Source organism: Bos taurus, chromosome 8, assembly GCF_002263795.3.
Source record: "Bos taurus isolate L1 Dominette 01449 registration number 42190680 breed Hereford chromosome 8, ARS-UCD2.0, whole genome shotgun sequence".
Classification (NCBI taxonomy): domain Eukaryota; kingdom Metazoa; phylum Chordata; class Mammalia; order Artiodactyla; family Bovidae; genus Bos; species Bos taurus.
In genome coordinates, this window is record NC_037335.1 from 105581014 (window position 1) to 105594481 (window position 13468).

A 13468-nucleotide genomic window follows, 5' to 3' on the forward strand; every position below is an offset into this window, starting at 1 on the left:
TATGGGCAACTAATTTGACTTTGAGCACTTCGTGTGCCACACTAGACATTTCTGTGGGCTGTGTAGCCTAGAAGCTGTTGGCTTGCCACCTCTGGATGAGACACTCTTTGAAGCTGGACCTTCAAATTCTGGACCTTCAGAATTCAGGGGGCAGCCCCTCCTGCATCAGCCCCTAAGGAGCACCTCCAGTCTGCCCTGCAGTCCCCCTGCTTAGGGTGCCAAGAAAGCTCCCCAATAGGAAGTGCAGCCCACAATCTCAGAGGGGCATAATGCCTCCCGGTAGCTAGGATCATACCATCAACTCCAGGAAATGGTGAAGGATGGGGCAGCCTGGCGTGCTGCAGTCCATGGGGTCCCAAAGAGTCCAACACGACGGAGCGACTGAACAACAACAACAACAGCTGGGATCTTGGCTTCTTTAAGAGCTTCTGGAAAGAGGATGGGAGGAAAGGAAAGAGAAAGGGAGAGAGGAAAGGAGAGTTGAGGAGGAGGAGAGAGAGGGAGTTAAGGAACGGGAAAGCACCACATACTGACCCTCTGTTGTGACATGACAGGCACGTTTTGTGAGGAATTCATTAAACTCCAGTGAGATCAACATTATCACCACTTTACAGAGGAAGAAGCTGAAGTTCTCCGAGGTTGTCACTGCCCAGTGCACGTAACTTGGTGATGGAATCAGGATTAGCGCCCAGGACTAAGGCTGACGCGTTCTGTCCTACGAGACAACCATCTTACACACTATAAGTAATAAACAAGTGCAATACATCAGACAAAGGATGCACAGTTCATTCCTGGAAGAGAAGGTATCAGGCTCTAAAGATCAGAGGTAGAATGGTTCTGAGTGAAGACAAAGTCCAGTCTGTGTTTGTTCTGAGTGAAGACAAAGTCCAGTCTACACAGCATGTAGAAGGAGACGTCCTGTGCCCGGCAGGGGAAGCCCGGAGGTGGGGAGATGTGTTCCGAGACCAGCAATTTCTCATTCACTCTGGGATGCACTTATACATTCACTCATTTGGTCATTTATTCATCAACTCTTTCAATGAACATAGATTAGGTACCTCAAAATGGAAGGCGTTCTTCAAACAAGGGATACAGGGTGGAAAATACCTAGGTTAAAAAAAAAAAAAAAAAAAAACTTACACAGAAGAAAGCCAGAAGCTCAGTAACTGATAAAAAAGGAAAAGCAAACAGCTTATGCAGCTGACCCACAGAAGGTCCTATAAATAAGGAAAAATAAAGGAGAAAGGAGGACTTGTCCTAGAAGACATCAGAGGGGTATCAGGTCTGGGCTTAGGACAAGGGGGTTCTTCTAAGACTCTTTCTCACATCTTTGGCTCTGCTTGAGTCTGTCTTCTCTGGGGTTCAGCTTTTAAACACTCTGCTTCTGCTGCATTTGTCTCAAAGCCCCTCCACCTTTCTGAACCTTGGTCTTCCCATCTGTCAAAAGAGTAAGTGGTTTTATGCTTACCGGTTTGGGAGCTAGAGGGTTTTGAAGGAGAATATAGTTTTCAAGTTATAAATCTGGAAATAGGACAGATATGAGTTTAATTCCTGACTGTCGTTACCTATGTGTATGATTTGGGGCAGGTTATTTAACTTCTCTGTACCTCAGTTTCCTCTTGCATAAACCAGCATCAAAAATTGTACATAAATATTGTATGATATCACATATATGTGAAATCTAGAAACCGTACAGATGAATCTATATACAGAAAAGAAACGGACTCACAGATACAGAAAACAAACTGGTTACAAAAGGGGAGAGGGAGGGAGGCAAGGACATATAGGAGTATGAGGGTAACAGATACAAACTACTATGTCTAAAGTAAATAAGCAACAAGGATTTAGTATATAGCATAGGGAATTATGAGGCGGGAATGACAACCCACTCAGTATTCTTGCCTGGAGAATCCCATGGACAGAGGAGCCTGGTGGGCTGCAGTCCACAGGGTCGCAGAGTCAGACACGACTGAAGCGACTTAGCACAACCCACAGGGAGTTATACTCAATGAAATAACCTATTTTAGAATATAATCTGAAAAGATAACTGAATCATTTTGCTGTATGCATGAAAAAAGTACCTATATCGTATATATGGACTGATATCATAGTTATGGTAAATGTTAAATGAAATGAGAATTCTGAGCACAAGGCTTGGAGCGTAACATGTGCTTAACAGAGGGTTTTGTGTTGAGGAGGCGAGGGGAAAGCCGTGATGGAGCTGTTAATGGTCCTGGCTGATGATGTGGTGATGGTGCTGTTGATATGAGGGTGGTAGTGGGGGTGCTATGGTGAGGATGATGGTGCTGGTGTTAGGGGTGGTGGTGATGGTCACTGCAGCCAAGAAGAGACAGTCTGTTCTTCCTGTGCAGCAAGGCAGGAAACAAAGCTGTCTTACAAAGCCTCGTCTGAAAGGGCTCTGACTGGGCTGGAGGTCTCACTGGCATCAAGAGGAGCAAGGCTGGCCTCTGTGGGGACCCATCTGGGGTCTCCCAGCACATGGTGTAAACAGCCTAGCCTTTCCTTCAGCTCCTGCTGCCTCCCCTTTCCCACTCCTCCTGGCAGACAGAGCGGCCCTGTAGGGAGACAGGTGGGGCATGCAGCCCTGAGGAATAGTGGAAAATCCAGAAGACTTGGAAACGTAAATAGGCTCATGCAGATAGTATAAAAGTCCTTTTTCTGAACTCACGTCAGGTAAACCTCAACTGACAGAAACTTGTACAACCACACCGAGACACTCCCACGGATGGATTAAATTAGGTCTCAAATAAACAGGGGGTGGGGATGGGCGTCGAATCCCTTGTGGATCCTGACCCTGCTGTTTTCTACTACTTGAGTTCGGTTCAGTCGCTCAGTCGTGTCCAACTCTTTGCGCGTATTTTTTTTTTTTTAAACCATAGCCTAAATGTTCCTCCAACATCCCTGAACGTTGGCCAGGAACAGACACTCAGACCCAGAGATGGAAGTCTGGTTAAAACTTGCTAGATGATGAAAGCAGGTAGTCCCCTCCACTTCTGGCCCCCGGGGTTAGGAAGCAGCGGGGTGAGAAAGTAGCTGAGCTGGAAGGAAGGGACTAGACTTCTCACGTTCCTTCACTGGATCAACATGCATTTGTTTGCTATGCTCCATCCTGAACCTCGGGGGTGGGGATGGGGGCGAGCAGAGATGTCTAAAACTAGGCCTGCCCTCTTACCCACAGCTGTTAGTCTTGGATTAACCATTTCCACATACTTTCTCTTAATGCATCTTCACAAGCCTGTGACATTTTCAGGACCCATTTTGCAGATGGGAAAACCTAACCTCAGTGGAAATTTCAAGTCAGAAGTGCAGCCATGTCTGTCACGCCTCAGTGCTCAATCTTTCCCACACATCACCTTGTGTTTTAGGGAAGGCGGACAGTGTCAACAGAGGCAGGAGGGGCTAACGAGTAGATTTCACCTTGTGAGACTGTAGTTGGCAGGTCCTAAGTTAGGTTGTTTGTCTGAGATCTGTAATTAATTCAGTGTACACTAAACTGGTCCTCTAAGCTAGACACGCTGCTGGGCTTTCCAAATGCTTTTCGGCTGCTCTGGAAGAAAAAGTGAAAGTATTAATTGCTCAGCCATGTCCCACTCTTTGCAACCACGTGGACTGTAGACCACCAGGCTCCTTTCTTCATGAAATTCTCCAGAGAATACTGGAGTGGGTAGCCATTTGGAATGGGTAGCCATTCCCTTCTCCATGAGATCTTTCCAACCTCAGGATCAAACCTGGGTCTCCCACATTGAAGACAGCTTCTTTACTGTCTGAGCCACCAGAGGAGCCCAGGAAGACAAGTAAAGAAAACAACAAGTGTCCCTTGGTAAAATCATCTCTATTTTGAGATGGATCCATTCATATATAACATAAATATTGACTGATCATCCTCCATGTACTAGGCACCATTCTAGGCATAGAAGACCCAGGGTGAACCAGAGAAATGGGACAGAGAAGCAAGGTCCCCAGTCCAACCTCAGCCAAATCCTGGAGTCGTGTGATCCCACGCTCACCAGGAAACCTCATCACAGCTTTGCTCCCATATAGGTCTGCCCTTGGGGAGAGAATGGGCTGGTCACATGGATTTTCCACAGTCTGACCCTTGTGAGTGCTCGTTTCTTAATTAAAATTAATCAACTGGCACTCTGCTGAGCCCTGACCATGGAGACTTCAATGGCTGCTCCCTGACACAAAGTTACCTGTCATAACCAAGCTAAGCATTTGCCTCCAGGTTATTTTAATTATTTTTTTAAAAATAAATCATTGTAGGATCTCCCTGGCATCCCATGGTTAAGACTCTGTGCTTCCAATATAGGAAGCGTAAATTTGATCGATATTCAGAAAGCTAAGATCCCAGATGCTTCATGGCATGGCTAAAAGATTAAAAATAGATAAATAGATAAATCATTGTAATCTGGCATGAAAAGTAGGGCATCTATGGCGGAATAGAAAAGGGAGCTTTTGGGATTGCGACCTTAGCCCCAGGCCTGATGCTGTTTGATTTTCCTGGTTGTGTTTATCTTTATTTTTTCACCTCCTTAAAAAATTACTGTGTTGGATTTTATGTTATGAGCCACCTTAAATCGTTCCTAAAAAATATGCTTAGTTTCATATGTTGGTTTCTTCACTTAACAGCTGTGGAGCTTGGGGAATTTCTTCTCCTTATGACACAAGATTAATGCCCACCCCACCCCCTGCATGCTGGTGAGAAATAAATAAGAAAATGAATAAAGTAAATAGCACCATAAATGCACTCCATACGTTTTAGTTGTCATTAGAATAATAATTGTATTAAGGGTGGCTATAAGTGAATGTATATACGTATATCTTAAGTTCTGCCTGAGGGGGTTGGGGAAATCATCACAGAGGAAGGTAGTCTTTTTTTTTTTTTAATTCTAAATTTATATGCTATTTATTTATTTATTGGAGGAGAAGGAGGCGACAGAGAATGAGATGGCTTGATGGCATCACTGATTCAATGGACCTGAGTTTGAGCAAATTCCAGGAGATAATGAAAGACAGTGAAGCTTGGCATGCTGTAGTCCATGGGTTGCGAAGAGTTAGCCACTAACAACAACATAGTTAATTTACAATGTGTTACTTTCAGATGTACAGCAGAGTGAGTCAGTTATACACACATCCACTTCCCAGGTGGTGCTAATGGTAAAGAACCTCCTGCCAATGTAAGAGACATGAGAGATGCAGGTTCTATCCCTGAGTCGGGAAGATCCCCTGGAGGAGGGCATGGCAACCCACTGCAGTATTCTTGATTGGAGAATTCCATGGACAGAGGAGCCTGGTGGGCTACAGCCCCTGGGGTCACAAAGAATCTGCCACGACTGAAGCGCCTTAGCACACCCAGCACTCTTCTTTAGGTCCTTGCCCCGCACAGGCCATGACAGAGTACTGAGGAAGGTAGTCCTGCACAGAAACGTAAGAGGTAACTGAAGATCCTCCAGGTGACAAGATGAGGAAGGCCGGCGGGAAGGGAGCAGTAGGGCCAGAGTCACAGAGATGGGAGTGTGGGCGCCTCGGGAACGGTGGTGGCGGTGGTTTAGTCGCCAAGTCCTGCCCGACTCTTGTGACCCCAAGTGGTGAGCTGGCCTGTATGGTGGCGGCAGGTGGAAGCAGAAAGGGTTTTCTGCCTCTCCGGTGTTCCAAACCAAAGGTGCATTCATGCATCTTCCAGCCCACCACTCTCAAACTGTAGTGTGTATCAGAATCATCTGGGAAAGCTTGTTTTTGAAACACAAGAGGCCCAAGTCCTGGCTTCAGGGATTTAGACACCCTAGACCCAAGGCAGTGAAGAGGCTGCCGTTTCAGCGTGCTCCCGTGCGATTGTGATTAGGGTGGTCCTCAGCGTCGACTTTGGGCAGTCCTGTTCCATGCCTTGCTCCACCTCCCTGCTGCAGCCACGCACTTGGGCATGCATGTGCTCACGTGTGCAAGTGCATGCGTGTGCACACACACATAGACACACACACACTCTACCCTTCCTCCCGCCTTATCCCCAACTCTATCCACGGGGCAGACAGCCAGGAATTTCCTGAAGTGCCTTTCCGGTCATGTCCCCATCCTGCAGGTCTGCTTCTCCTCCTCTCGTATTCCTGCCAGAGAAATACAGAATCACGACCCCCTACGGTGAACACAAACATTAATCTTGTGGCTCCAGTTCAGGCAGGTACCGGGGCAGATTCTCCATGTAAATGCCAGGGTGAGGTTAAGACTCAGAAGATCCAAGAAGGGAACATGGGCGTTGAATGTGATTCCGGTGAAGTGATGGCTCCCTCGCAGCCGCAAACCCATCTAACCTCTTTCTCCCTCTCTCTGCAGAGAGTTGTCTGCACGGCTGGTCTCAAGTGGTATCCTCACCCTGCTCTGATTTACTGTGTCAAAGGTTGTGAGGTGAGTTCCTCAAAATGGTCCCAACTATGGTTATCCCTCCTATTGTTAATCATGGTAACATTTCCTATGCCTGCTAAGTGCTTTAAATACCCCTTTAACAGACTTCTTGGATAGGAGTCAGCAGGCCTGTTTTACAGCTCATGAAACTGATGCAGAGAGGGCAACAAACACATTCAGACACACACTGAATGGCTAACAGAGTCAGGATCCCAGACCAGGTATTTCTGGCTCAATATAATGTTGCCTCTGAAAGGGAGAGTGGGAGTGAGAGAGTCCATGATTTAGCAGCTGTAATACGCCAGACATTTTACCAGCATCGACTCGTTTAACTTTTCAGAACCACATGAGGCAGGTTTCTTTTTTTTAATTTCTACTTTTTCTGACACCATTAGCTTCAGATCACTTCTGCCTCACGTCTTTGTCATTCATGTGTTCATCAACTCCAGAGGAGATAGGGGGCACCTTATCCCAACCGCTTAGAGCCGGAGGCGGAACAGCTCCTCTGACCCTTCAGAGAAGCCATCCCTTGGAACTTGGCATTTTGAAGCTCTGTCCCTGGGTATCAGTGATAAGCTTGGGGAGGGGCAGCGCCAGGGTACTTGGCCCGTCACCTGTGTTCTCAAGGGGGTGCTGTCCTTGGAGGTCAGAGACATTCTGTGCACCTCTGTGCCCACCTGAGTCTTTTCAGCTGGCATCAAAAGGAAGCCCCAGATCCCATCCAGGTGGATGTCCACATCTCTGTGGTCCCCTCAGACCTCTCTCAGGAAAAGCCAGGTGGAAAGGACTAGACTGCTTAGGAAACTTCGTATTTGATGGAATTCTTCAAATGTCCCAACCAGAATGCTCTTCTAAATGATGGGGAGACTGACACCTAACTAGCAGCCAGCTCCAGCGTTTGATGGGATGCCAAACGGGAACGGCTCTTAATGTGATCTAGCCTCCTCGTTTGTTGGGTAGACAGGAAGAGGGCTGGGGGGGATGGAGCAGTCCAAGGCTGCACAGCATAACAGACATAGAGCTGGAGCATGAACCCAGGTCTCCTGACTTCCAGGCCTGTGAATTTTCTCCTCCATGGGCCACTCCTGCCCACAGACCACCCCCTGACCTGTCAATGTCACAGGACAGTCCCCGCGTCCTATTTCTTTCTGTGTGTGGGTTAGGGACCTCCTGTGGCATCTTCTTAAGGCACAGGACACTGTAGTTTTTAAGAACTCCCTTTCTCCCAAGATTCAGCAGAAATGGCAAAACCGAAGCCAAGGGCCCGAGACAGTTGCATCCTGCCATCTCTCTGGATCGGTCCAGCATTTCAGAGAAAGGAAGCTTGGGTTACCTGGGCATGTCTTCTGCCGAGTCGGCAGTCTGGGCGACCCGTGTGACAGCAGAATTCGATCCCTCCTTTGACTCAGCACTAAGACCTTGGAGACCCTCACCTGCCCGGCTCTGAGCTGTGCCAAGTGATGCTTATCGTCTTTGCCCTTGCAGGTGCCCCTCATCCCCCTTGCCTTCTAATAGTTTGTCTCTTATCTGGGCTGAAAAGTATGCTTAGAAAAGACACAAATGCTGGGTCCAGGGAGAAGCTATCATCCTGGAATATCTTCAGGAGCCAAGATTGATAAATGGTTTGGGAACCTCGAGCCCCCCTACTCTCTGCCTCAAGCTGTGTCTAAATTAGTAATTTAATTGTGTGTCTATCAGAGCTTCACTGGGGGCCTATTCTGTGCCCAGCACTGGTCTAGGTTCCGAGAGTGCAATGGTTTTAGTCACGTGAGAAAGGTAACTACGCTGTCTTGACTCATCTAGACATCTTCTTACCTTTCCTCCATCCATCCGTCCATCCTTTTACTGATCATTTTACAAGATAAACATGTAAGGAAAACATATTTGATAAAGGTTTGCTCAAATTGCCAGCATTTTGCTAGGAAATCTAAGATATAAAAATGGATGACATACATTCCCTGTCCATAAGGATAAAGAAGATAAAGATAAAGAAGAATTTTAAACTGATATACCAAGAGCTATCAGCAAAGCAGGTCCAGGAAGCTACAGAAGCACACGGAGCCCCAGGGGTTATAGGGAAGGCATTTTGCAAAGGTGATGTTTGAGCTCTATCTTGAAGGGTGAATTGTTTTCCGGAACACACCGTTAATAGAAGTAGCAGCGTGAGAAACAACAGAGAGAGAAGAAACCTCTAAGTTGTAGAGCTTCTCACATGTGATTCTCTCTCTATAGAAAGCCTCCCTTCTCCACCCCCTGATTAATCTCCCATCTGATTAACTCCTACTCATCTTATGATCTCAGCTGAAACAATCATTTCCTCAGAGACTCCTTCATGGAGTTCTCCGATTAGGTCAGATCTTCCTGCTCTTAATTCTAACAGCGTCATGTACCTTTCCTCCCAAGCTCTTATCAAAGTTAAAATCAGCAATTAGATAAGTGAGCCTTTGAACAAAGTCTGCCTCCTCACTACAGTGTAAGGCCTGGAGGAGGAGGGGCTCTATTGGGATGGCCAAAAAGTTCATTCAGATTAGTTTATAACTTTGTAGGCAAAATCCAATGTTTTAGCCAACCCAATACATTATTACTCATTATTACATCGTTTTTTTTTTTTTTTTTTAAGCACAGTGTGTGACACATAGTTGGTGTTCAACAGATAGGATTGCACAGAAGATGAATGGATGAATGGATAGATGGTTGGGTGGGTGGATGGATGGATATAGCAGCAGGAAAGGGTACATAGCAGAGAGTAGCTGGTAATGAGACTGGAGATCCTTTTCAGTGGCCCAATAAAAAAGAAACACTTTTATTTTATTTTTCTTCTTCCTCTTTTTCTCCAGCTACTCCTTTACCAAGCCAGTTCTTTTATTTTACAAAAAGGACATTTGGTTTCTGTGATTAGTCCTTATATATGATATGAGAAAGAACATAGAAAAGAGAGCCCCAGACAGATCTCCTAAGGCTCAGAAAAGAGCAAAGGGCTTATCCTTTGTGGTTGGTGCCTCTCTGCTCCAATATGAATGTGGTTAATGTGTCCGTTATGGCAGTCACAGGGCGGAGTCCCGCCAGAGTTCACAGCCTTGCGTGTGTGCACACGCAGTGTGCTCTCTCTGTTCTTGGCTCTGTCTTGCTAAGATCTTTTTTAGACCCTAATAGGGTAGTGATGAAATGGAATCAGGCTTCAAGAGTTGGTAGCATAAAGCCTCTGTGAATCTGGAGCACAGATGCGAGAGACAAGGATGCCACACAGGCTGGACTCCTTGTGAATTTGGTTCTCCCCAAAGCAAGCCCACAGGAAGTCAGGATGGGAGGGAGAGACCACTGGATCACAGAGGTTGTGCTGGGATGCAGGGGTCTTAGCCAGCTGTTGACATCTTCTTTCTCATCAACAAGTCACTGAGCATCAGAGACTCCCAACCCGAACTTTAATCAGAGAAGTTTCATTTTCATTTCTTTTCTATATTAAAGGGTTACACAGTATTACCTCTGATGAGAGGAGGGGAATGTTCATTACTTTGAGGAAACAGTGGTCTAATCCTGCCTCTTTATTTTACCACTGGGAGCCCTGAGGCCCAGAGACAATAAGCCACTTACTCAAAAGGACCGAGTAGCCAACCAGGTTAGACAGTCTGCTAAGTGTTCAGGCGGGAAATGCAATTGCTGGAGGTGGCAGAGACCCCTGCCTCTGCCCTAAGCTGACTCTGGGTTCAGATCAGTAATAACGCCATCATCTTTTCCTCATCTTTCAAGCATCACAGAGTTGGAGAAACACAGGGAAGAAAAGAGAGAAATCGGCATATTCTAGATATAACCCAGAAGGGTAAAGAAAAATGAGATGTCAGCTTAGACTGAAATCTCTACTCTGCCTCTGCCAGTTTGCTCTGAGCCTCAAGGTCTTAATGTGTAAAGTACGAAGAGCCATGCCTACCTCACGTGTTTTTTTGAGAACAAGAGGAAAACAAACATGGAAGGTGTGTGACATCCAGTATATCTATACTCTCGTGTGAGAGGAGAAAGCGCCCGCAATCACACACCAACCGTTGTGCCAAACCCCTATGAATTCTTATGTTCAGTCTCTCTAGTTCTGTGTAGTTTACATTCAGCTTCCCAGTGTATTTGCATATGTTTTTATTGTAAATTATGGTTGTAAATATCTACTACCAGGAAAGTAGGGGAGGGGTCAGATTTTCTTATTTCTCCAAGAGAAAGGAGCCTGTGCTTCAGGAGGACATAGTGGTCTATCCTGTGCTTTTGCACACTCAGCATATAAGTGTGTGTCTTCTAGCGTAACTGTAGTTGAGTGGGGAAAAATCTTGGCTAGTTCAGTTCAGTGGCTCAGTCATGTCTGACTCTTTGTGACCTCATGAATTGCAGCACACCAGGCCTCCCTGTCCATCACCAACTCCCAGAGTTCACTCAGACTCATGTCCATCAAGTTGGTGATGCCATCCAGCCATCTCATCCTCTGTTGTCCCCTTCTCCTCCTGCCCCCAATCCCTCCCAGCATCAGAGTCTTTTCCAGTGAGTCAACTCTTTGCATGAGGTGGCCAAAGTACTGGAGTTTCCGCTTTAGCATCATTCCTTCCGAAGAACACCCAAGGGCTGATCTCCTTTAGAATGTGCTGGTTGGATCTCCGTGCAGTCCAAGGGACTCTCAAGTCTTCTCCAACACCACAGTTCGAAAGCATCAATTCTTTGGTGCTCAGCTTTCTTCACAGTCCAACTCTCACATCCATACATGACCGCTGGAAAAACCATAGCTTTGACTAGATGGACCTTTGTTGGCAAAGTAATGTCTCTGCTTTTAAATATGCTATCTAGGTTGGTCATAACTTTACTTCCAAGGAGTAATCATCTTTTAATTTCATGGCTGCAGTCACCATCTGCAGTGATTTTGGAGCCCAGAAAAATAAAGTCTGACACTGTTTCCACTGTTTCCCCATCTATTTCCCATGAAGTGATGGGACCAGATGCCATGATCTTAGTTTTCTGAATGTTGAGCTTTAAGCCAAGTTTTTCACTCTCCTCTTTCACTTTCATCAAGAGGCTTTTTAGTTCCTCTTCACTTTCTGCCATAAGGGTGGTGTCATCTGTATATCTGAGGTTAGTGGGCTAGTTAAGAGGTTTTAAAAATGGCCAACGTGATGATTTGTCCAAAAGGGTGTAGGGATTTGAAGCCAGGTAGGCTGACTCAGAGGTTTGTGAGAAGAAGAGAGACAGCTGAATATTTACAGAAGCCAGTCGCTGCTCACTCCAGGATGCTAATCAGGCCTCCCTTCTTCCTGCCTCTCTCCAGCCCTTCATGGGAGACAATTACTGTGATGCCATCAACAACCGCGCCTTCTGCAACTATGACGGTGGAGATTGCTGCGCTTCTACAGTGAAGACCAAAAAGGTAGGTAGGCCAGTGCACCGCCCTCTGCAGCCACCCCTGCAGGTGTCTCCAACTTACTGGCCCACGATCACCCCTGGGTGTTGGACAACCTACTGTCCTGGTTGCGTCAGCACTCCCCTACAAGCTTCACTGTTTTCTATTGCATTGTATTTCTCATTCTTTTACTCAGTGGTGGTGGGGGTTTAGTCACTAAGTTGTGTCTGACTCTTGCTACCCCATGCACTGTAGCCCCTCCAGGCTCCTCTGTCCATGGGATTCTCCAGGCAGGAATACTGGAGTGCATTGCCAAGACCTTCTCCATTTTACTCAGTAGTTGAGCTCCTATCATGTGCTGAGCCCTGAACTAGATGTGGAGGTTCTTGGATGATCTTTGTAGACGAGGTCCCTTAACCTCAGAGCTTAGAGTCAGGTATGGAAGCTGGCAAGTTGAAGAGCGATGCTTTTTAAAGGAAAGGACAGAGTTCCCTGAGGGTCCAGGCAAAGGGTTGGAGAAGACTCTGTGGAGGGATCTTCATCAATGCACAGAACTGAGGGATGAGAAGGGGCAGGGAGGTGGCCAGGAGAAGTGTCTGGGGCAGGAGGCTGGCATGTAAAATCCTAGAGAGCACACACGTTTAGAGAGTATGGCTAAAGCCTAGGGGAAGATGGAAGATGAGACGTTCCTGACAAGGTAAGTTATGACCTTTAAGCATTTAATAATCTCTTTCGTTGTCCACACCTGGAAAATTAGTGGGTGTGGTCTTGGTCACCATTTTCTTCTTAGCACACTCGGATGTAGCGGGAGTGATTCGAGTGTTTATGGTAAAACTGGAGCATCCAGTTGGGATGTGGTGGCACCCACCCACAGAGGAGTGGCCGCCTCCACTTTCCTCCCGGTGAGAGCTGCAACCACAGTTTGGGGCCTGAGCCAAGAGTTGGGAGAGAGGTGACCAGCCTGGCCCAGTGTGAGTCAAAAAGTATTCCTGTGACAAATGAGTTCATCGGGAACAGTTTCTATTTTTATGCTCATCTATATTCGAAGCTGAAAAATCATTTGACCCTCTCTCTCATTTTAAAGAGGGGAAACTGTTGTTGAGAGAGGAGGGGGCATAGACTCATGGTCATTTCGGCTACAGAGCCCTCTGTGATGATGTGGTCCAGACTTTGCATTTCCTTAATGGGGGTTCTGAGACCCATAAAGGAGGGATGATTTGTCCAAGGAAGAACAGCAAGTGATAGAGCAAGGTTCCTGGCTTCTATCCTCATCCCTTCGTATTGCAGTGTCCTTAAGACAAATTGTTCCTTCAAGAAAGATGCTCTGATTCTAAATAAAGGGGTAAACAGGGCAAGACCCAAGAAACACTCAAATTGGAGACCTGTCACTGCGTCTGTCGGTTGGTGCCAGTCTTATCTGATTGCGTTTGCTTTGCTGTGTATTGTTAGTATACTCAGTATATGTTGTGATGTACAATAATTTATGAAACTATTTATCCCCAACTTTTGATTTTAACTTTTAGGTGATTTCATTTTCTCACAATGATAATGATGCGAATGAACATTTTTGCATAGAAATATTCTATAACTCTAATTATTCATTGACAGCTAATTCTTGGAATTGACATGAGGGGGATATAAGATGTGAGCATTTTTAATATTTTAATCTTATTGGCATGTATTTGG

General features: G+C 46.2%; 1 protein-coding gene across 1 annotated transcript in view; it reads left to right on the top strand.

The window, feature by feature from the left end:
• Positions 1–13468, top strand: part of PAPPA (pappalysin 1) — a 266669-nt gene that overhangs the window by 229539 nt on the left and 23662 nt on the right. Inside the window, exons 20-21 of the mRNA XM_024996354.2 lie at positions 6349–6420; positions 11711–11809. Coding sequence (XP_024852122.1) covers positions 6349–6420; positions 11711–11809 — 171 coding nt within the window. The remainder of the gene's footprint in view (positions 1–6348; positions 6421–11710; positions 11810–13468) is intronic.